The sequence below is a fragment of the Bos taurus genome, chromosome X, assembly GCF_002263795.3.
Source record: "Bos taurus isolate L1 Dominette 01449 registration number 42190680 breed Hereford chromosome X, ARS-UCD2.0, whole genome shotgun sequence".
In the NCBI taxonomy this organism is placed as follows: domain Eukaryota; kingdom Metazoa; phylum Chordata; class Mammalia; order Artiodactyla; family Bovidae; genus Bos; species Bos taurus.
The window spans coordinates 7,846,663-7,870,772 of NC_037357.1; the positions used below are offsets into that span (position 1 = coordinate 7,846,663).

The following is a 24,110-nucleotide window of genomic DNA, read 5'->3' on the forward strand; positions in this document are numbered from 1 at the left end:
TTGCATGTACACCACACATGTTTAAAGTACCCACTTCAAGCACTGCCGTTTATTCCCCTAAAAATGCCTCATTACAAAGAGAATACACCTTTTAACCTATATCAACAATCAAAGAGCTCGAGTAAATGAGTCCAAGTTAGAGTACACTCAGATCAAAATTCATGGACCCCTTTGCCCTTGGCTTAAACATTTATCTTTGGAAATAATGGACTATTTGCAAATTGTGTAAGGAGATTGGGATTGACACATATATACTATTGAAACTATGCATAAAATAGATAACTAATGAGAGCCTACTATATGAGCTCAGGAAACTCTACTCAGTGCTCTGTGGTGACCTAAATGGGAAAGAAATCCAAAAAAGAGGAGATATATGTATGCATGCATGCTTAGCTGCTCAGTCATGTCTGACTGTGACCCCATGGACTGTAGCCCACCAGGTTCCTCTGTCCATGGTATTATCCAGGCAACAATACTGGAGTGGGTTGCCATTTCCTTCTCCAGAGGGTCTTCCCCACACAGGGACTGAACCCACGTCTGTTGCATCTCTTGCACTGGCAGGCAGATTCTATACCACTATATATGCATATATGTGTAGCTGATTGACTTTGCTGTACAGCAGAAACTAACAGATCATTGTAAAGCAACTATACTCCAATAAAAATAAAAGAGACTAATTGTTCTAACCCCTCTCCCTTTTATTCAGATTTGATTGGGCCAATACAAAATACTTCTTTGTAAGTGAACAAAGATACATACCCACCACAGTGTTGTCTGGAATAGCAAAAAACTGGAACTGGCTTAAGAGTCCTTCAGTAGGGGATTAGGTAAATAAAGCATGACGTATTCATAGATTAAAACACTATGCAGCCATTACAAAGGAGAAAAAGTATAAAGAGATGCAAGAGAATGATAAAGACAAGATTCAATATAGAGGTTATTTTGGCCTGTGCAGTTAGGGAGGGATACATAGGCAGATTTCAACTAACTTCATAATATTTTACTTCTTAAGTTTTGTGTCAGGTACACAGGTGTTCTTACAGAACTTTTTATATCTTTCTGTGTATCTGAATTATTTACTACTTTTAAAAAGTGTTTGGGCAATTGTCTAGGAAATTCCCACTGAAATAAAATAAAGCCATTGAGAATATTTCATTATGATGCTTAGAAATTGTTTCATGTGTACAATGAGGATAATGTGATGTGAAATGAGCATAAATGTCAATGGATGGGATTTCAATTTTAGAAGGTCTCAATTATTAGGAGGAAAGTTCTTGGTGTGGACATCAAAGGCAAGCTAAGGGACAAAAAAACAAATGACAAACTGCAGATTATAAAACATATATCCTGAATGGTTTGGTTGAGAAAGATCCAAAGATCTTTAGAGTAACTTCAGCTCTAGAGTTCTACAGTGCTGTAAAATTAGTGTTGGTAGTCATATTCACCAACATTCTGGCATCTTTGACCAAGAATCTGGTTTTCACTCTGATCAGGCCTAAGGTTCAGTTGTTAAATGTATCTTGAGTGCCTACCATGCATCAGACATTGTGCTGGCCTCCAACAGGGCTCGGAGAAGGCAATGGCACCCCACTCCAGTACTCTTGCCTGGAAAATCCCATGGGCAGAGGAGCTTGGTAGGCTGCAGTCCATGGGGTCGCTAAGAGTCAGACACGACTGAGCGACTTCACTTTCACTTTTCACTCTCATGCATTGGAGAAGGAAATGGCAACCCACTCCAGTGTTCTTGCCTGGAGAATCCCAGGGACGGGGGAGCCTGGTGGGCTGCCGTCTATGGGGTTGCACAGAGTCAGACATGACTGAAGCGACTTAGCAGCAGTAGCAGCCAACAGGGCTACCAAAATGAACCAGACATGGACTTGTCATCAACATCACCCAGCAACACAGGGAAGACAGACCATAGCCAATTCACCTTAATGCAATTTAGTAAAAGCTCTACAGCAAACATATGAGCCTAGCCTCATCCAAGTCACAACTATCCCTCCTCTGGATCATTAGAATGGGAAAACAGCTGAGGAATCACTTCTTGGGAACAGAGGAGAGTCAAGAACAATTTCACAGAAGATATGCTATTCACTCTGTATCTTGTAGAATGAATAGAGCTAATCAGGCAGAAGCCAAAGCATAACCAGAGGCAGAAGATATGCAAATGTGTGGCATATTTCAGTGAAGAGTGAGAAGTCCATTGTGACCAGCTCCTAGGAGAGTAGTCAAGATCATAAAAACTCTTGAATATCATACGTTAGAGTTTGGATTTTGGCCTCAGGTATTAGGGAACTATCGGAGACTTTTAAAGAATGAAGTAACTTGATCAGATTTACATTTTGGAAGGATCACTGGAGGATAAATGGAAGAGAAGATGAGACTTGGGAGACCAGTTAGGAGGCCATGTAGTCTAGACCAAAAACTGAGGAGAGCTTGCCCCAGAGCAAAGCTAATGAGAAGGAAAAGGAGACAGAAGGACAGATCCTACAGGCATTTCTGTTAGAATAAACATGGCATAATGAGAGGCTGACGAAGGAATAAAAACCAAACCTTCTAGCTTGGATGTTAAGAAGTTTGCTGATGAATTTAGGAGAGCCAGGCTGTACAAGGAAGACTAGGTGCAGTTTGGAAATATTTAATCTGAAAGTGTCTCTAGGCCCGTCAGGTGAAGATGTTCCTCAGCAAGGCTTGTTTGCTGTCTTTCCAAACATGTCTACCTCCACTGTTCCCGGCCTTGTCCAAGTCACAACTATCCCTCCACTGGATCATTAGAAAAGCCTCCTAATTTATCTCCTTGCTTCCATTCTGGTCCAGCTCATAGTCTAGTCTCCATACAGCAGCCAGAGTACTGCTTTAACATTTTAAATCTGATCTTATCACATCCCTCCTCAGAATCCTCCAATAGTATCCTATCACATGTAGAACAAATCCAAACTTTTTACCATGACCCACAGGGCTCTACAAGATCTGACTTCTGATTATCCTTCTAAGCTCTTTTCCTACCGTTCTGCCTTTTGTTCATCCCACTTCAGCCACATTGAGTATTTTTCCTATTCTTTATGCAAAGCAAGCATATTTCATCTCAATGAATAGTTTCAGTGACTCAGTGAGGGCCTCAATGAAGATCTGATTGCCATAAACACAATGCTTTATTCCATGGTGATAGTTCTGGGAGTTCAAATAATTTTGGAATTCTTTGAGCAGATCCAAGCAAGCCTCAGGAAAGATACAGTGCAACTGGCCAAAGTCCAAAGAGGAGAAGCTAAATAAGCAATCCAAAAAGCTGAGGTAGGGGCCAGAAAACCCCATAAAAGCACACTTGAAAACATGGCATATGTTTATAGTTTCTACCATGTTATCTCACTTCTGGTCAATGATTCTTTTGAATGTTTCTCTAAGTGTTTTCATGTCTCAGGATCTAGCTCCCAACTCAATTGTAAGTCATGGGGTCACTGAGACCATGCTTCCTTTATATTCTCCAGAATGCTTAATGTAGAGCTGTAAGTAGTTAGTCCATGTTCTAAGGACCACCTGAATTAAGATGAAATTTAATGGAATTAATTTCAAAAAGCTAAAGATGAGGGAAACTTGGCATGGTAGAAAGAACTAACAGTTTGGGGAAGGGGTTGACCTCAACCTGGGTTGAGGGAGGGATTCTCAAATTCTTCACAGCCCCAGTAGAGTGCTTTGTATACAGCAGGTCCCCAATGAGTGTTTGTTGAAAGGATGGATGAAGGACTAAATAAAATTTTTTAAAGCTCAAATGGTGTTGATAGAAAATAATGCTTCAATGACAGGAAGCAGTTTTTCTCTTCACTCTGTCCTTGTCATATATATTTGATTTCTAGACATTCCAACTCACTAGCTAGAATCCAATGGGAGAAAGATCAAAATTGTGAGGGTTCTGGGAACAATATTAGATATCAGTGGAGTTTAACTGATGCAGAGGGGCCATAATAACAACCTTGCACTATCTGAAGGACCATCATGTAGAAGAAGGAACAGAATTGCTTTGCATAGCTCTAGAGGATAGTAGTCAAGGGTGGGAGTCTTAGAGAAACAAATTGCAGCTCAGAATAAGGAAGGACTTTCTTACAATACTTAATGCCCTATGCTGGAGTAGGCTAACAAAAATGATTGTACACTCCCTTCCAATGGCCTCTTTTTTTCAGGCAGGTAAAGGGTAATTACCTAGCAGTATACTGTAGGGTGATTTCTGAATTGAGACGAAGATGGGACTAAGAGAGTGTTTTTCCAAGTAGATTGCAAGCCATTATTGGAGCCATAAAATCTATTTAGTGGGCCCTGACCAACATTTTTCTAAGTGAATTCAAACAGAATAGAAAATATCAGACAGCAGCACACACAGCAAAGATGAGCGTGATTTTGGAAAAACCTATTCTGGAACCATGTTTATATATGTATGAATGTACTTACTGGGTTGCAGCATAACCTGCTTATCTTTCCATAGATGGCCATCAAAACATTTTGGAAAACCACTGCACTGAGGCCTCTTCCAGTTTTAAGATCTGGTAGTTCTAAGAATTCTTATCTCTGTTGCAGAGATCCAAAATTGCTGTCTATGAAAAAATGTGGTCTTACATGAAATCAGCAGAGCCATCTGTGTTTACCAAAACAACAGCAGACGGGGTGGCCCGAGTGCGGAAGTCCAAGGGAAAGTTCGCCTTCCTGCTGGAGTCAACCATGAATGAGTACATTGAGCAGAGAAAACCGTGTGATACGATGAAAGTTGGTGGAAATCTGGATTCCAAAGGCTATGGTGTGGCAACCCCCAAAGGCTCAGCATTAAGGTGGGTGGAATAATATAACAATATCCGTGTTGTTATAGTATTCCACCTACCCTGATGCATTTTGTTGTCGTTTTCTTTCTTGTGGATTTTGAGGTAACTTTTAAAAGTTTAAAACCTACACTATTCCATGGAGTTAAATAAGACGGTAAATTATGGTTTCATCTATTTAATGCATCCATTTTTTTTAATGTTCTCTCTCTGTGTGGTCCTCTCTGACTGTTTGTTGCTGTTTTAATTTTACAGTTCAACGGCTTTTTCAATTTAAATGGTAAAAGCCAAGTTATGGTGCCATATGTGACGAATGTTAATTGCATGGATGTGGTGTTCTTGTTACTTTTTTTCTCAAAGACAATTTCCCCATCCCGCACACTTCAGTTTTTGAGCAAATGTTATCCTCCATATGCCACCTTCCAATATTTAACCCTGTATTTGCTGTACAGACATTTTTATAGCTCCACGTTCTGTGAAATTTAGCCAATTTGTCCTCTTGTGCTCCTTTTTATACGTTAACGATTTCCTAAGCATTTGTGCATTTTCTTACAAGTTATTGTTTTATCGTTTCAAGAAATGCTGTTAACCTGGCAGTATTAAAACTGAATGAGCAAGGCCTCTTGGACAAATTGAAAAACAAATGGTGGTACGACAAAGGAGAGTGCGGCAGCGGGGGCGGTGACTCCAAGGTCAGCCTCAATGTCACCACAACCGGGTACCCTTAGTGACGAGTAATCGGCAAGACTGTTAGCTTCTTATTGAGGAAAGAGCACAAGACTCACACAGAAAGTGGAATGACCAGGTTATTCCCCTGCCTGGCAGCTTTGGGAACTAGAAAGACTTCAGGGCACCGCCCGCACTTTTGATCTAACTTGGGTCCCTTCTTAAACTCCCAGACAGAGGCTCCCCGTCCACACCCTGCCCGTCCCCTCACAGGCCAGACCGCCTGCCTTTAGAAGGCCAGTGTGCAGGTCTCAACACCCTAGGCTTTCACAAGCCTGAGGCTTTCCTTAAGACTGTCCCCACCCGCCTCAGATCAGTGCTGTGAGAAATCAAATCTATCTACTGAAAAGTCAGGTAACAGCCTTTTTTTCCCCCCCTCAGGCGTGATGGTTGCTCAGTGGTTGATTGCCTGATTCGAGTTGGCTTCTTCAATCATGTGTATGAGTGGTGAGATGTTCTCAATATGTGATAGCCGATTTAAGCTGGCCCCACTCAACTTGAAAGCCAAAGAACAAGTTCGGTTTCAAGTTAAATGGGGTCTTTCTTCAATAGGCCACCACATATATAGACTTTGCCAGTGTATTCGGTATATTTAAACAAGCGCGTCGCCTGACTGATACTCTTTTGTGTATAAATCCCTGATTTGGCTTCTCCTTAGCCGTGTTCTTGGTTCAGGTAGGTCTAATTGTTATCCAGGCCGCCGTCGTGAGAAAATCCATCTTACTTGGCATTCCTTTGGCTCCTTAATGTTCTTTGGTCTAGAACAAATGAATAGCCTTCAACCAAGCAACAAGAAATAGGGGCAAGCTCAGAAGCCACAATACAATGGTGGAAGACATGTTGGGTAAGTACAGGAGAGGACCTGAAAACAGAATCCTCCATGGCCTAAAGGGCATGAGAATGATATTGAAGCATATAAGATCGACTCTTGTACAACCAAGATACCATGGGCATCTTAAGGTGAAGAATAGTGTTTCCTAGTCACAGACCGACAGGGGAGCCAAAACATTTCTCCTTCAGAGACAATGTTTACACCTCTGCTCCTCTCTTTCTCTCTCCACTCCTCAGGATGCTGACGGAAAAGTTAGTTTGCCAGTCTGCAGTATAATACGGGGTGTGGAAACACAGAGCACTTTCCAAGAAATCAATTTAAAAACAACTTTCTTCAGGAAATAATCTTACCAAGCATGGGCAAGGTAAAACCTTGATTAACCAGAACTCACCTAACCAGTACCCCAGCTCACTGAATTGTCCCCCCTCACAGTTCCACATTGAGGAGAAAGCAGCAATAGTACCAAAAAAGAAGACTGCAAGGAATTGATTTTTTTTAAATCACTTGCCAAGAGATGACCTGTGGTTGGGTCACGCTCAGCTCAGTCTCCTAGATCTTCTCTCCATCTGGATTGACCCTCAAACATTAGAGGCTGCTTGCCTGAGGCGAGAAAGTGGATACAAGCACTTTGAGGGGGAAAAAAAGTACTATTAGCCAAGAATGAAACAAAATGAGTATTCTTATTGAAAATTCCATTCATCCCTTATGGATTCCAATTAATCAAGGTTTTACTATGTATCAAAAAGCGCTAACTTCCTTTCCTACCATTGTGAACTAATGCCATTGACTTGGCTCATTTGAGTTTGGCAATGGCTCACCTGATGCCTAGAGTACTTAGCACTTTCTTCCTGGTCTTTTTTCTCATATTATTATCAGGCCACGGAGAACGTAATTATACCGTTCAAGTGAGTTGCAGAGTGAAAATTGAGCTGGATTGGATACATGGCTGTCACGAATTCATCCTTCATACTCAGCATGGTTACAAAGGCGCCATGGACTGTATCAAGATGACTCTAAACATCCACATGATGCCAAGTGCCCAGAAGTTTTCAAATAACCAGATGTTTGATGTTACATAAACAAAAAGATCTGCACGCATCTGGCTGAATTTTTACTTTTCACCCAGATATTGCCTCAGCTGATACTGCTGCAAAATTATCAAGTAACTTTGTTGCCAAGCCCCACAATTTCCAGATTATCTGATTTTTGGCGTGCAAATAGAAAAATATTTCAGTAGATGCTAAATGTTGCCAACTTCTTTGACCATAGTGCTACCAGCCACTCATCTTTCAAATCACTTCCTTTGCTCATTCCTCCAGACAACTTTTTGAAATAAGTCAACCCTTTCTCAACTATGGATAATACTGTGATCAGTGCTGCGTATCCAATGATTGCTTATTCCATTTCTGGATGACCAAGGAGCTTGCCTTTAACTTCTTTCTTCTTGCTACCTGCTGTTTTCTGAGAGTGAGCAAGAGAAGGGGCAAGAGATGAACTTGAATCAGTGCTACCACTATTTAGTGGTGATGCCAAAAACAAATCAATGGAGAAGAAGGTAGAAAAGGCAGTGAAACCTCATTAATTTGCAGCCCTCTAATATATAATTTGTGATAAATTGGGCAGACACCAGTCTACAGGGACCAATCTACGGTCTAACTTTATCAGGGATGAGGCCAAGAGAGGTTTGTTAAGCAAATGAAGAAAAATTTCAAAAAAAATTTTCAAAAAAAAATTCAATTGTCAGTTGAATTTTTCCTTACGAGAACAAACCTTTTTCAAATGTTGGAAGCATTTTTTGAGATATAATCATATTCATTACAAATTTATCTGCTAAAGTAGTTCTCACGAGGACCTTCACTATAGCAATGTTTTATAGAGAGTTTGAATTACAAAATAGATTTTAAGAAATGAAACTGTCATTCTTCAAACCTATTTTGTAATTCAGGACTTTCTCCTTCAGACAATCCTTCTCCTCTGTTCAAATCAGTGAGTTTTAACTGTATTAGTAAAATGGCTTGAGAATTACATTTCTTTATTGTATTCCATCCCCAGTTAACATGACAATTGACAAATACACCATCATTTCATAGAGAAAGTGAGACCCAGAGATGGTGGTGACTTTGAGAAGGTCACACAGCTAATGCTGTCACAAATCTCTGCTGACTTTCAGGGTCACCTCTTGTGATAATATTGCAGACAGCAATTTATCACATCTACCCATCCAATGAGCAATGCAAATATGATTACATATGATCTATTTCCATAAAAATCAAGTTCATTCTCAACTACCTTTGTTACAAGGCAAATAGCATATTTAAGCCATTCCAGCCCTCAGTACTGATTACTAAAAATGACAATAATCACAAAGCCTGACATTTATAAGTGCTTTTACTTTTTCAAAAACACTTTTACAACTATTATCTCTGAAACCAGGAGAGGGAAAAAAAAACATATATTATCTCTCTCCCACAACGTTAAATAATGATAAATGGGCAATTATGTTAAATTCTTGACTTTTCCCCTCTGATATGAGACATAACACATTCTAAGCCTATTCTCTAAAAGTTACTATTTTATGGAATAAAGAAGCAGTGATCAGGCTGTTTTAAATGTACACACAGTTAGGCTGATGAAATAGATTTTTTTTAATTCCCTAAATACAAGAAATTAAAATAAGGTCAGTCACCAGTTAGCCTCTGCACCAGATCTACAGGTTAGAACTAAAATACTGCTTGGGTTTACCAGTTTCCTAAACCTGGGCTAATAGTGTGGAAACAAATCAGACTCAATCCTTTCTTGATGAACTATAAATGTACAGGCAAGGATCATGGAAATTAGAACTGTGGTTTGGGAATTTTTAACCTGCAAATCACCCTTTTGTGTTAGCGCTTTATTACATTGTGTGTGCAAATACAGTAATTAGGAGCCAGTGGGTTGTTTCAGCAATAAACCCCCATCACCAGGGGTTTGTGACACAGCCACTGAAAGTCTATTGCTATAAATCACAGCAGAATGGGAATTTTAGCTGCTGAATTACCACATCAACCTCCCTCCTCAGCTGCTTGTCCCTGCAAACTTTCAAATTCTTCTGATGCCTGCACCCACGCTGTTTCATTCCCTTAATCTTGGGTGAAGGGCACCCAGCCTAGCTTTCCCACATAACCTTATTTTACTAGATGCGGTCTGGTCAATGAAACAATCTATATGTGATCTTGACGAGGCATTATAAACTGTACCCCACTTCACCCTAGAAGTGTCCTGGTTTTAGTTCTATCCAGGGATTTAAATCAACTTCCAATGTCCATATTTTCCAAGACAAAAATCAGCATATTTTGTGTGCTTTGGGGAACACTGGAACAGAATGTTTAAATGAAACCATTCGTTTAGAATGGTTTAGAATGCAGTTGACTGCAGTGAGAGTTGCCTTAACTTGTAAGGCATATAGGCAAGTAAGGATGAAGATGGGATATGAACTTAAACTTCCATTAAGTCACAACAAAGAGTTGGACACAACTGAGCAACCAAGCATTATGTGACCCCATGAACTGTAGCCCACCAGGCTCCTCTGTCCTTAGAATTTTCCAGGCAAAAATACTCGAGCAGATTGCCATTTCCTCTCCAGAGCATCTTTCTAACCTGATCATTATGATTTATAGAGTATTAATAGAGAAATGCAGTTTATTTTCTTCACAAATATATCGGGACTAGAATAAACTAACCAATGGGATGCTAGTAAAGAAGTTAGAGAACTTGTTTTAATAAATTCCAAAAATGACTTGCAATTAAAATTAGTTATATCTCCTTTCACATGGGTGCTTTTTAAAGTACTTAAAAAGAGTTTGTTCTCTTAAGAAATTCAAAGATATTCCTCCTATCACAATCTTTTTTTTTTTTTTTTTTTGTCTCATAACCATGTATTTGCTTAGCAAGTCTCCTATTCAGAGATAGTAAAAAGTTGTACTTTAGGACAGTAGATTTCCCAATGCCCTCGGCTTCTCTTTAGTAGTACATGATAAGTGAGGTGATACTGTGTTTCCTCTATGCATAAATGAGATCCTCAGCTTTGTGTGTATTTCTTCTTCCATGTTTGTCTACAATTCTCCTCTCCTATGCCACCATCTCTTAACCACTTCTCTTCCACACCCAGAATTGTTTGACATTCTTGGGCCTTGGGTCATGGATGTGAATCTGCCTCTGCCTTTTACCTGCAATAAGATGGACGTTTGATTGGCAGGAGCCATCCCTAAAGGGAGACATTTTGGATATCCAGGGTTAAGCTGGAACCCCAGTGACTCTCTATTGACACTGTTATGTGTGTAGTCAAGAATCATTACAGATGGATGGCACTTCCTGAGTCTTAGAAGAAGTTCCTGTGAGTCACCAAGACTGGTTTGGGATCAAGGCGTAGGGTGAGTATATTACACTCTTCGTTGGTTTGCATGTCTCTATGCTGGTGCTGCCGCCTGGAAGTATGAAGAAACTGACAGTTTTCTTTCCTGATAGTGACTAAGGTTGCTCCTTGAACTTACTCAGGTCTTCCCAAGAGCAAACCCTCACTTTCTTTCAAGTGGCTGCTGCAAACAAGAGACCTTTTTGCCTTAAGAACTGAACCAATCCAGTGACTACCAAAACCATTGATTTTACCAGATGGTGTTAAAGAATAAGTTCTACCACCGGAAAAAAAAATTGTAATCCAGAAAGAAAATATTTTTTTAAATTAACCCATTTTAATGATTTTTTTTTTTTTGAAATTGACTACGTGGCCTTAACACAGTTTCTATGATTAGGATGTGGTTATTTGCCTTTGGTGTTATCCTGATAACATGAATGTGTTTCTTATTGACAAATAATGACCAAATGTCCAACACCAGAGCTACAGAAAGAGCAACAGGAATGAAAAGCCGGAAGGTAAGAATGCTGCTATACAGTTGCCAAGAAGAAAGACGCCGCTGCAGTGGCAGAGTTAAACGGTATATGTCTGCTCTTTCTGCCCCACTAAGAGCAAATCATTTGGTTTCCTTTCATTTGGAGAGAAGATTATAGGACTACACTCTCTGAAAGGTAGGACAGCCATGGAAAAGAAATGCGAAAGATTTGAAATGATTGGAAAAGAAACACAAAAGATATGAAATGATTAAAACACATTCGATGAGGGTGGGAATTGAGGTTGGTGGAACAGGGTGGGGGCAGATTTCTTTTACAGAGAACAATTGAAATCTATTCTCTTTTGACTTTCTAGAGAGCGGTAAAACATTTGGCCCTTGGCACATGAGGCAAATCCCTATTGGTCAGAGGTGGCAAAGGGTGGTCCAAGTGCTAGATTCACCTTAAAGCTCAATTTCATCTGGCTTTGAAGCAAATATTTCTCAAAATACAGATCTAAGACAATAGCATCCATTACATTTTTTTTAAAAAAATGAGAGGGAGAGACTGACTCTGCTAGCATGTGCTGTCTAGCACTGCTGCTGGAAATGCAGAGAAGTGGATGAAAGCTGAAAAGAGTGGCGTGTACCCTGGAATGGCAACCAGAATTTAGCTTTCAAATCTGATAGGTAGACCCTATTTGCTGCAATCTATTGGCATGTAAGCTAAGACTGATTATTTTTCTATGGGTCATGGTCAATGGAGGGCTACTGGGAGAAAAGTAGAATGCTGGCACCCATTGGATTAAACTCTCAATGAATATTTTGCCTAGAATCAGGAAAATGAACTAGATGTCTTTCTTCAGAAACACTTATTATGTGAGTTTCTGGTAAAGATCTGTTTTGGTCTGTCTTCTCAGTCTATGCCTCTCTTTCTCAGTATCATGGGGATGAACTAAAGAAAAGACACTTGTATGTAGTGAAACACAACCAAACGTGATAGTTTGAATGTTTAATGGATCTCAAAACAGGGTTTTCAAGGGACTCATATCAATTACGTACCTGGGACATTATCTGTGGCCACGTTTTAAACAAAACTAGCTTCTCCAGAAGCTTCACATCTTTCCTTCATGCCCTTCTCCCTGTCAGGGACAAATTGAGTAAGAAGTCTTCCCAGACCAATTGGGTTATGTCAGATTGTCCACGACCAATAAATTGTTCAGGTTTCTAGTTCTAGAGGGAGAGATTGGACCAAGGCCCAGTTTGGCAAGAATTCATTAGTGAAATTCACAACTTGTAATCAAGGGGTCTATCACATTGCATTTGAGAGGTTATCATTTGGAAATGACCTGGCTTTATCCAAATATCTCCAAGTGACTTTGGGGGCTGCTTCTCTAGCACAGAAGCCCATCAATAGGTTTCAATCACTAGCATTGTTGGGTCCTTAGTAAAATGGCTCACAGCTTTCACCTCCTAATGTTATAGGCATGCATTATTGAATTTGCTCTTTGCACTTACATTAAATTATGATCTCATTAGCAAGGAGTTAAATAGGTTTAAGCTACATTTGTGAACTACATGATATAAATACTGTCTCAGAGTGAGAGTCTAGCAGCTAAGCACTGTCTAACTCTGCAAATCATTGTAGCTGCCCCTGTGCAATGAGGGTCACTTGGGTGGCCAGGATCCAGTATTGCCAGCAGTCATGTGTGCCTGCTCTCAGGCTTTCTCCAAGGGTAGAAAGATTAAAATAACTTAAGTCTTCATTCTCCTAGAATCCTGCATCCAGAAACCCCTGTGAAAATAAATAAATCGAGCTTCTTTAAAGGGGCTCCAGAATACTAATGTAGTCTAGGGCATAGCCTCCAACAACATGCCCAGGTAACCTATGGAAAAGAATATCAAGGACTCTGACTATATCCTTTTATCCAATGACGAATCTTCTCTTGGTTGGTCATCAATTAACTTCAACTTAATAGATCAAGTCCTGCCTGGGCAGAGATGTCTGTAACTGCCTTCCTGCCTGTGATTTCCTGAATGATACTAGGAGTTCTCCAGAAAAGGCTAGGGAAACAAGTGAGCAATTTGAAAAGGTGAACTGTCACCATGAAAACCTGAAATATCTTCAGTAGAAAAGCCAGTGATAGATGGCTTTTCTCCCTCCACTGGACTGAAGATAATTTTTAGAAGTTGTTCCAAAAAATCACTAGGTACAAAGAAGCAAATGCAGAAACTTGGAGTGAGCTTTGGATAAATCATAGCATAAGGGGAGGGCTTCCAGCTTAGGCTGTGATAAGTTTCTGTTATCATCATTCAGACATTGTGTTCTTAGAGCAAGTTTGTAATAAATGTTGCAAATACACCATCCTTACTCATATATTTCTTTTACTTCTCCGTAATCTCCTTGTCTTTCCCTCCATGACCTACGTATTTACACATATATCTGTCCTTCCTAAGGGCACCATTGAAGATCTCTTGGTATAATTAATTAAACAGACATTTGCTCTTTAGGTGTCCCTGCTCAGAAAGGAGAAAAGAAGCCACTTAAACTAGAATATATTGCACAGTCTCTCAAATAGATAAATCTTACAACACCCTCGATTCCTATATCTTTCAGGCCTAGAACTATATCCATAGTACAAACCTTGTCTCTCAAACCTTCTAGGAACACCATATGGAGGAATCAACTTGGTCACTAACTCACGAGGCCATTTTTTCTTCTTTTCACTATGGGAAAACAGCACCCTCACATCACTTTCTCCACATTTCTTTCTTTATAAAAAAAGAATCTAACATGGCTCAAATCTACATAGTTTAGGTATTTCCTGAAATCAAAATTAAAAAATAAATTGGACAGTTCCTTTGAAATCAAAATTTTTAGGTACTTAAAAAAAAATAAGCAGTTTCTACTTTCACAGGAGAAAAAAATTGTTCCTCTTATCCTAAAACTGTCTGCATATGTAACACTGGCCGGCACTAAGATGACATTGAACTTTGCAATGGCTGGCTCATAGCTCCCAGAAATGAGCTGGGAACCTAGACAACCGCCACCTGGGGCTGGATGCCCTGGATTAATGAGCACAGAGCTTTGTTGTTGATTGTTGCCAGGTGGGGATGGCAGAGATAAGCAGAAATTTGTATCAGCCAGTAATGTTTTCTTCAAAAATAGAACTCATTTTCAAGGCATTATGAATTACATTACTACCCCAATTTCAAAAAAAAACTGATGCTACTTCATGACTGCTCCCCACACTCAGGAACCATCATTCTGTCTCAGGTCAGTGCTCCCTCCACATACTATTAACTGACTATCTAGGTGACACTTACTATTATCCCCTCCATCTGGTCCATAATCCACATACATTTTTATGCTATAGGTGCAATTTACAGCCTTTCCATAGGAGGAATTTACACCCTTTCCTCCACCCAACCCCCCAGACCATTATTTAAACCAAACAGAACAAAGAGTTGGAGTTTATAAACAGTTACACTCCGCTTCCTTTCCCATTTCTCATGAAGCTTTGTATTTTAATAAGGAAGTTTCCTCCGTCTTAAAGATGTGAAATTCCCTTGATGGAATGTCATGTACCAGTGAGGAAAATATTTGTGGGGGGTGTTCCCAGACCCCCTGAAATTACAAAGCACTCCTGTCCTCTCCCAAGCTCTACAACCTGTGTTTTTGTTTTGTTCTGTTTTGGTTTTGCCTTAAGAGGACTCCACTCAGGAAATACTCACAGCAAGCCCTTCAGAGGGGAGAATGGCTAACTAATTTCCATGATACGAATCTGACCTACTTTGTTTAATTCTTTCCATTCTCTATTGAAGCAAGGACAGTAAATATTTCTGACTTCTAATTCTCTTAGGTACCCGTTAAGGGCCTGCAGTCATAGCTCTGAAACATACCCCTGGAGGCATACCACCGCACCACAGACGGTCCCTAAAGAAACAATTCATTATGAACATCCAAGTTCTAAGAACAAAAACAATGCAGGCTTGCCACCCCTTTTTTTGTGTGTTCCATTGGTGAAGGTACAGTGCAGAGTTGCATGGATATCAATTTGCCTTCTGGCCTGCCCAATAATTTGCTGTGCAGGCTAGAGCAGATTACTTACCCTTTCTGTGCCTCGATTGCTTTACTTACAGAGGCCATGAATCTACCTTCTTAAAGTGATTATTAAACTTGACCAATAATAATAATTTTATTATGTGTCAAGTGCCAGGCTGGAAAACAAAATGCTAAAAGAGCTTTCTATTCAAATATTTCTTGAGAGAACTATTCTAAGTGGGGAATACAAATATATAAGCTATGGTCTTTCCACTTGAGCAACATAGTCTAGGGGGAAACACAAGGCCTGGGCACAAATAATAAGGCAAGATAGAAGAGGAAGAGGGGGAGAGAAAATATTAGGGTGAGGAGCAAAAATGGCATCAAGAGGAAAGTGACATTTAAAGTGACCAATTGCTCACCTAATTCTACTTTCTTTAAAATACCAAATTGTATGTGTCTGTGTGTATGTGTGTGTGTGTGTGTTTTGGGAGGGGAAAGTCAATACATTTGGTTGATTTGAATTGAGTTTGGCAATACATCCAGTAAGGTACAGTAACAGAGAAAATTATGTGGATAGAAGCAGTTTTTCTCTGCCATCTTGGGAATTTATTCTACCCTGCAGCAACATACAATTGTAGGAGATTTGGCCTTTAAAGTACTTTCTTTTCTTGGCAGCTATCCTAACCTTGTTAAGTGGTATTATCTGTGATTTCTGATTACAGCTTTTATGCTGCTTGGCTGTGCTGCTGCTTAAAATGTTTGTTTCTCTTCTTCATTTTTATTTAGAAGTTCCCAAATGCACATTGGTTCCCTGCCAGATTTCATAAACCCTATGATTTTTTTTTTCCAATCAAAGACTAAACTTCTAAGGATATATCATTTGTCAGATTTCCCTGAAGTTCTGGGGCATCAGATGAGGTTTGGATTGTCTAAGGCAGGGTTTCCCAGCCACAGCACTATTGACATCTGGGGCCTTGTGGTGGGGGCGGTCCTGCACACAGTGGGGTGTTTAACAGCATCACTGGCTTCTACCTACTAGATGCCTATATCACCCCCCTCCCCAGTTGTGACAATGAAAGATCACTCAACATTGCCCAGTGTCTCCTAAGGGCAAAACAACCCCTAATAGAGAACCATTGCTCTAAGGTAACCTCCACTGTACAGACTATGGTAGTAGAGAGCGGTTACCAACCATTCTGAGGGAGCCACTCCACGGCCTAAGGCGAGGGTAGGCCACTTGTCAGAAAAGCAGGATGCTAGATTGCTGACCTGGATGCTAAATGCTCAGCCTGGATGTTGACAAGAGTGGAGGGTGGCAGCCCAGAATAGGCCCAGCAGAGGAAAAGCCTTCCCTCCTTTAAAACCAGTACTTATTTGTCCCAGGACCCCTTTACACAGTTCAAAGTTATAGGGAACCCCCAAAGATTTTGTTCATATGTATTATGTCTATTAATGCTTACCATATCAGAAATTAAAATGGAACAATTTTTAAATCATGTATTAATAACTCATTTAAAAATAATAAACCCAATGTATATTCACATAAATAGCATGCTTTTTAAAAAATCAGTGAGGAGTGGCATTGTCCTATTTTTGCAAATATCTTTAATATCTGGCTTAATATAAGAGAATAGGATTCTCATATCTACTTCTTCATTCAATGTGTTGTGATATCACATGCCATGTTACCTCCAGGAAACTCCACTGTACATCATGAGATAATAAGAGTGAGAAAGGCAAAGAACACCTTAGTATTAATACCAAAATAGTTTTGACCTCACAGACCCTCTGATGAAAAGATTTCAGGGATCCTCCAGGGGTCTCTGGACCAGTTTGAGAACCACTGCTCTAAACTAACATGCCCCACTTTTATCAACCCTAGCTTACTTAAGTGTTGATAATTATTTTTAAACCTAGGATCTCTAGGGAGAGATCTCTATTTGGACCTTAGTGTGAGTGCCTTTAATCAGACTGCTCTGTTCCTGAGATCTAGTAAGAGCAGCCATAACTAAAGAAATTGAAGTCATTTGAAGAATACAGTAGCTTGAAGGAGGTCAGGGCCTGGTAAGAGCTTAGTCAGAGAGCAGCATGAAGACACTGGGCCCTTTGCAGTAAGAAAAGAGGAAGCATGAAAAGGAAGAAAAAAATGCATTATACTTTTTCCTATGGTCCTGAAGGAATCAGTGACGTATCTGTTATTGAAAAACATCTCCCCTGCAATCTGAGCCAAGTGTTATAATCCTGAGCCTGGGTGCCAAAATGTAGTTTAAGGCATAGCACTGAGGGAGAGGTGGTGGTGATAGAGGAAAAGATTATAGGAGAAAGGAGAGAGAAGGAGACTAGACAGTGGAGACTAGGGGAGAAGGCAATTCCAACACTCATCTCATGGCCATAGATGGCCTGTCTGTTCTTTAAGAAAAAAAGTCTAAGATGACTGTCACAGCTAATAATATCCTAAAGAGGCTCGCATTTTTATTTAAATAACTTTTGTTTCTTTGCGTTCCAAGCAACTCTGGCCAGCACTTGAGAAGCCTAAGCTTCTGAGCATTGATTGAAGGAACTTGTTTCAAATATAAAAGGACCTCAATTTCCTGGTGATATACAAAATATAGATATTCTGGCTGCCAAGTTCAGTACTAACCAAGAAAGTGTCACCTCCCTGACACTAAAGGTTTATAGTTTTACAAATCCTAAGTACTCTGAAATTGCCTATTATTCTTACATGATGATCTGTTTCTCAGAATATCTTGAGATGGACCTTCTGCTCTCAACAGCAAAGAGGAAAAGAAAGGAAACAGGCTTTGGGGATGGTCTGATAGAGAACAGATCTCTGTGACAACAGAAGTCTTGTCAACGATTGGGATATGTTGATGGGTCCATGTTACCCAAAATAAACTCAGAAATTCTATGGAATGTTCATAGTTACACAAATATACCTGTTTCCTCCTTGAAAATTGGTAGCATTCAGAAAAACAGGTACTAGTACTGGCAATATTGTTCACATGAGTCTGAACACACAGTAGTTCATAGCCTCATAATACAAATATGCCACCCCCTCTCTATAATGCATTTTAAATCTAAAGTTATTAGAGATCCTTTAAGATTCATTAGGTCTAGAAAGAAAACTGTAGAAGTCATTATTCCCATTTTACAGCTGAAGAAATTTCCGAGAGAAAAAATCATTACCCTAGGACCAGTAGGGTTTCCTGCATTTATGCAGTGGCTCTCAAGTTTCATTTGACTGTAACAGCTTATCTAAACTTCCTCTACAGCACTGCCATAGAGGCGGAGTCAGTTTGCCATTTCAGGTCATGCCATATTAATAATCCATTTTAAAACAATCTAGTTCACCTTCTGGTGACCTGAGTTGGCCATAGACGTACAACCATATCAGAGAGACAGCCGATCAGTAATTCAAAAACAATCCCTAGACCAGATCTCACACTGTTGAAAGTATTCTTATCCAGAACTCAGAAGTCCACATTATACTGTTAATATTAAGACCAGTATGGCATAAGAATTCAGTCTGGGGAGACATGTATGTAGTACAGTTTGTTGGAAGATCATTTTCAGCTGGACAGCAGATTTGTATAATAAAGGACAACTAATCAGAAGGCGTGCTAGTCACATAGAATCTATCTTCTATTCTGCTGGAATTCATCCTTTTGTCTCCACATATGGAAATGCCTCCCCTTCTGGCCCCGTTCCCTTCCCCACTCCACCATAAAACTTGCTTTCTGTCTGGAAGTACAACAAGACACCCGGTTAGATCAAACCTAACACACCTCCATCACAAAGCTACTGCAAGCTGCCGCCGACGATTGTCACTGAGGGGAAACCCTCCTCACCCCACACCGCCTATCTGAGGAGTGCCTTTTTTCTATCCTCATTATTTAACAGTGTGTGCCGATTACTCAAAGCGATATGGGCAGGCCCTGGTAAATATAGCGTTGCTGTAGTGTTAATTTTTATAAGGTAATGCTCAGGTTGCCTGCAGTGTCTAAAATTACTCTGTGGCCAGGGCCCCCTGCTTTATCGCTTTCTATAGTTTTAAAGTAGTTTGAAGCTTGAATAACATAAAATAACATAATATAATGTTATTTATGTTATTTCCCACGTGAAGAACGCCTGTAAACCTTGCAGTATTGAAACTCAGTGAACAAGGCATCTTAGACAAGCTGAAAAACAAATGGTGGTACGATAAGGGGGAGTGTGGAGCCAAGGACTCCGGGAGTAAGGTCAGTCGCTGAAGGTCTTTTTGTACTGATTAGCAATCACATTTTGAACCACTGTTTATTTTCTACCCTAAAACGGCTTTCCTTCCCAACACACACTCCCTGACACAGTGGGACCCCTTTATAACACCAGCGCTGAAAGTTTAAGGCAAACACCAACCTTAGAGGCCTGCCACGTGACATCACTCATGGACTCCCGGCAAGCTATTGTGATCACGGAATTCAATCTGGCCCAACACATTCCCAAAGAAGTACAATCATGAGCTGTGTTATAAGGGGGTTTTACTGTATTTCACATTTCGAGAGTTCGAAGAGAAAAACAGAACAACAACCAAAAAAAAAAAAAAAAAATTCATCCAGTTGTGACAGTACTTTTTCTTAACCTCTTTACAGTTTCAGAGACTTTGTAGTTGCTAATGCCTTTGGTTATGACTATATTATGTTGAGCCCACCTGAAAACAGTCAAAGAATTAAATAACAAAGACTGGCTTCTGTAAGCACAATGAGTAGCCTCCTCTCAGCTGCTGTCGTATTGAGTTCAGCATCTATTTGGATCTCGAATTTCATTAAGTCTGTCACACTTCTCTCTTCCAAAGGTGTTATTTGAATCTCTGTACGTAATACTTCTAAAATTCAGTCGCATGCTCCTTAAGGGTATACATTCTCAGGATAACATCACATTGATAAGCATGAAACACTCTTCCCCGCCTCCTTCCTGCCCCCCTAAGAAAATTCTTTTTGAGTTTCAATTTTTGCCTTTCCTTTTTTCGAACTAATATTGTGGTATCAGTTAATTCATTTCATGAAATGCCACTCATTTTCCTTGTGCAGTGAACCATTTTGCTACTGGTTTTCTACATCCCACAACAGGGAATTTTATGAAACTTAAACTGGAGGAACTTGAAACTTTGTTGCTACAACTTACATAAGTCATGCAAAGGACACTTTTCCCCCATCAAAAATCACATACATATACAAATCTAATGGGAGAGGGCAAGTTACCAGAAATTGATCCATTTCCTAATGGACTGTGGAATATCCCTGCAGATAGTTTCACCAGCCTCCTTAAGGAGGCGATCCATCATTTCATAAGTCACAGAGATTCTTATCACTTGTCTAGCTGTCATTCATCTTAGAAGAGAGACTCTTTGCAAGGTTGTTATAGAGATGAGGCATGTCCATACCCCTCTTCCCAACAATGCGATTCAATTTCAATTGGCCTTTTTGTTGAAGTAAACAAGTACAGGACTGGCGCTTATGAAAATCGAATCAGAACATGGCCGAATTATCTTTATATTTAATTCTTTACATGATACTAGGACCAGCTGAGCTCCAGAGTGTTGAGTGTCAGCCATAGCCATCATGTGCTAACTGTGCTATCATTTGAATGAGATACTCTATTCACTGGCTTAACAATGTGGGTATTCCCTTTTATTGTATTCAGCAGCAAAATGGTTACATTCCCTCTAAAAAGACTACAAAATGCTATTTTATTTTATTTTTGTCAAAGAAAGGCTCCTGGCCCTTGCTGTGTCCTACCTCAAGGTAGGGCTCGAGGCACCAACTTTTTTCTTTCCATTGTTCAGCAGTTCAGTATCTGCTTTTCATACAGGCAGATAGCTTAGTCAGATTTGCATAGTTTGACCTGAAAGTCACTGACCGGCTTCCTTGATTTCCCCCCACCCCCCTTTCCATTTTAAATAGAGATCAGATAAGTGTAGGGGTTTTTTTGTTTTTGTTTTTGTTTTTGTTTTTTTCTGTTTATTCTCTACATTCCCTGGAGTAAAAGCTAAAAATGAGCTGGATTTTTTTTCAATCATCAGCCTCCTGGAAAAGTTTTCTGATTTGTATGGAGCCAATTCAGGACCCATTGGGTCCTCCTGAGGGTTTCCTTAAACTCCCAGGAAGCGGGAACAGAGTCAATTCATTGTGCTGTGCCCTTGTCTCCACAGCACAGAGATTTGCTCCCCTGAGGATGAGACCTTAGCAACCAGCCCCCACAGGGAGCAATTTCTTTCTCAACCACTGGGTGAAAAGAGCGAGCTAATCCTTTTTAAACAAACCCTTGTGAAGTAATTCCCCCCAATATGAATATCAGGAACCGCTAACATACTCACCTGCTATCTTAAAAACTAGTTATTGACACAGGAAGAACAAGGGAGAAAGGGGTGTTGCGGGGCAGAGAGGGGAAAGAGTGCTTCAAGTTCCCAAATGAAAAGTGTTACATTAATAGAGATTATGTCACTGCTCAACTCTGGCAAACGGTGTTTATGCAAGCTGGCAGAGGACTAAATTGTGCTTGTGTTTACACTTCTGCTCCCATGGCCGAATGTTGTTTTATTTAGTTGTTGACACCATCTTGAGGTACTAAAGGATTTAAGGAGTCCAAATAAAAGAATATTTAGGTGAGGATCACAGCTGTCAACAGAAGCACAGTCTGCTGTCTTACTGGCCATTGTGAAACATCCACCAGTTGCCAGAGCTGAGTCATAACATTTACATCAATGTCTAGTTATTTTACGACTTAGAACTATTGTATACTGTTGCAATGTATTATAATGTTCCATTGTCTTTGTTTTCCTCAAGAACTAATCGCCTTGTTCATTTCTCTTAGGACAAGACCAGCGCTCTGAGCCTGAGCAATGTGGCAGGCGTTTTCTATATACTTGTCGGAGGTCTGGGGCTGGCCATGATGGTGGCTTTGATAGAATTCTGTTACAAATCGCGGGCAGAGTCCAAACGCATGAAACTCACAAAGAACACCCAAAACTTTAAGCCTGCTCCTGCCACCAACACTCAAAATTACGCTACATACAGAGAAGGCTACAACGTGTATGGAACAGAGAGTGTTAAAATCTAGGGGTACGGTTAAGGTCTAGTACACTAATCAGCTTACGTTACTGTACGTTAATCTCTTTTATTTTTCTCTTTGTTTTTTGGTCTGGTTTATTGTTTCAAGAATTGTCTATTCTTTGCAACCATTTAATTCTTTGAAAACAACAGTTGTGCTTTCTTGTCAGACAGTAGAGCTTTTCTAATAGCATCCTTGTAATTAAATTGTGGTCTGCAACCTAAGAGGAAAAACAGTTCTCTAGAGCAGCACTGTTCAATGGGAATATTTACAAGCCACATTTGTGAACCAGATGTGTAATTTAAGTGCTCTGGTAGCTATTTGCAAAAGTAACACAAGTAATGGTAGACATATGGTATTTTGCATTTGTCAAAACCTATAGAATATACAACATCGAGAGTTAACCCTTAATGTAAACTATGGACCCTGGGGGATAATGATGTGTCAATATAAGTTCATTAATTGTGACAAATGTACCACTTTAATATTGATAATGGAAGACAACAAGTGGAAACAGAGACTATACGAACTCTCTGTACTTTCCACTTAATTTTACTGTGAACCTAAAGCTATTCTAAAAAATAAATTTTATTAAGTAAAAAAAAAAATTTTTAAGTAACACAAGCAAAATTAATGATATATTTTTTAACTCAGTATATCTGAAATATTAGCATTTCAACTTGTTACCAATGTAAAAAATGAATGAGGTATTTTACATTCTTTTTTCATACTAAGTCTTAGAAATCAGGGGTGTGTTTCACATAGATACTTATGGCACATCTCAACTCTCACATTAGCCACATATCAAGTGTTCAGTAGTAACCTGTGGCTGGTGACTGCCACGTTGGACAGTGCAGCTATAGAGAAAGCAGCTCTCTGGAACTGATGTTAAAATGAAAATGGAAATGGGGAGCTGCCCCCTTGAGAAAGGCAGTGCTTCTATAGGGGTGTGGTGATTCACTTAAGTGTAAACCTAAGACAATTGCTTTAATCTGTGAGTTCCTTTGTTGTCCCTTTCTTGGAACTGATGTTCATTCAGGTAAGTGTCTCCCAGAGGACAGTCTAGGACCCCTGCTCCTGGCTGTTCCCAAACTCATACGTTAATGAGCCTGACTGATGCCACCTTGACTCTGGCAGCTACAGCCAAAACTCACTAATAACTCAGACATGTTCAAAGGCAAGCTTGAGTTAGGATAACATCTCCATCTCAGAAGTGTTTACAAGAATATGTTTAGTTACCTTAAAGTGCATCTGTCATCAGTAACATACCTATCGAAAGTGGAAATGAACAATTAGCAACTTCATAGCTCTTATTGCAGGTGGGAGAATTTTTACTTCATGAGTTAATGTCTATGAGCTTCAATTTCTAAATGCATTTGTGCTTTTGACCTCCACATATTTTATGGTGTGGATCTCAATTCAGCCAAGGTTTAAATATTTCCTCCAAATAAATCACTTGTCCTCACCACAGATGGCATTCTTTTGTTTGACGAAGTTGCTAGTTGTTCTTTCCTGCTGCAGACCTCCTGTCACAACATATTCAGTATACGACTAACCCACTAACAAAGTGCTCCCATTGCATTGCTGAATGGATCAAAGATGGATTCATCTGGAATTAGCATTGTTTGCATGCAAGCATTTCATGTTCCAGTGTGCTTAAAATATTTTACTCTTGAGTAGGTTATATAGGCCCATTAGAACTGGGGGCATGTTATTTGCTTCCTCATAGGATAGTACCCAAGTGATTTCAACCT

At 39.8% G+C, this 24,110-nt stretch overlaps 1 protein-coding gene across 6 annotated transcripts in view; it reads left to right on the top strand.

The window, feature by feature from the left end:
- Positions 1-24,110, top strand: part of GRIA3 (glutamate ionotropic receptor AMPA type subunit 3) — a 308,633-nt gene that overhangs the window by 278,899 nt on the left and 5,624 nt on the right. For 3 of the 6 annotated variants that reach the window (XM_010821371.4, XM_005227468.5, NM_001206059.1), the window contains 3 exons: positions 4,567-4,814; positions 19,394-19,508; positions 22,120-22,367. In XM_010821371.4, the coding sequence (XP_010819673.1) occupies positions 4,567-4,814; positions 19,394-19,508; positions 22,120-22,365 (609 nt within the window). In that variant the 3' untranslated portion in view covers positions 22,366-22,367. Of the gene's footprint in view, positions 1-4,566; positions 4,815-5,379; positions 5,495-19,393; positions 19,509-22,119; positions 22,379-24,110 lie in introns of those variants that run through there. The other 3 variants (XM_005227469.5, XM_059883481.1, XM_010821372.3) reach the window with 3 other exon arrangements.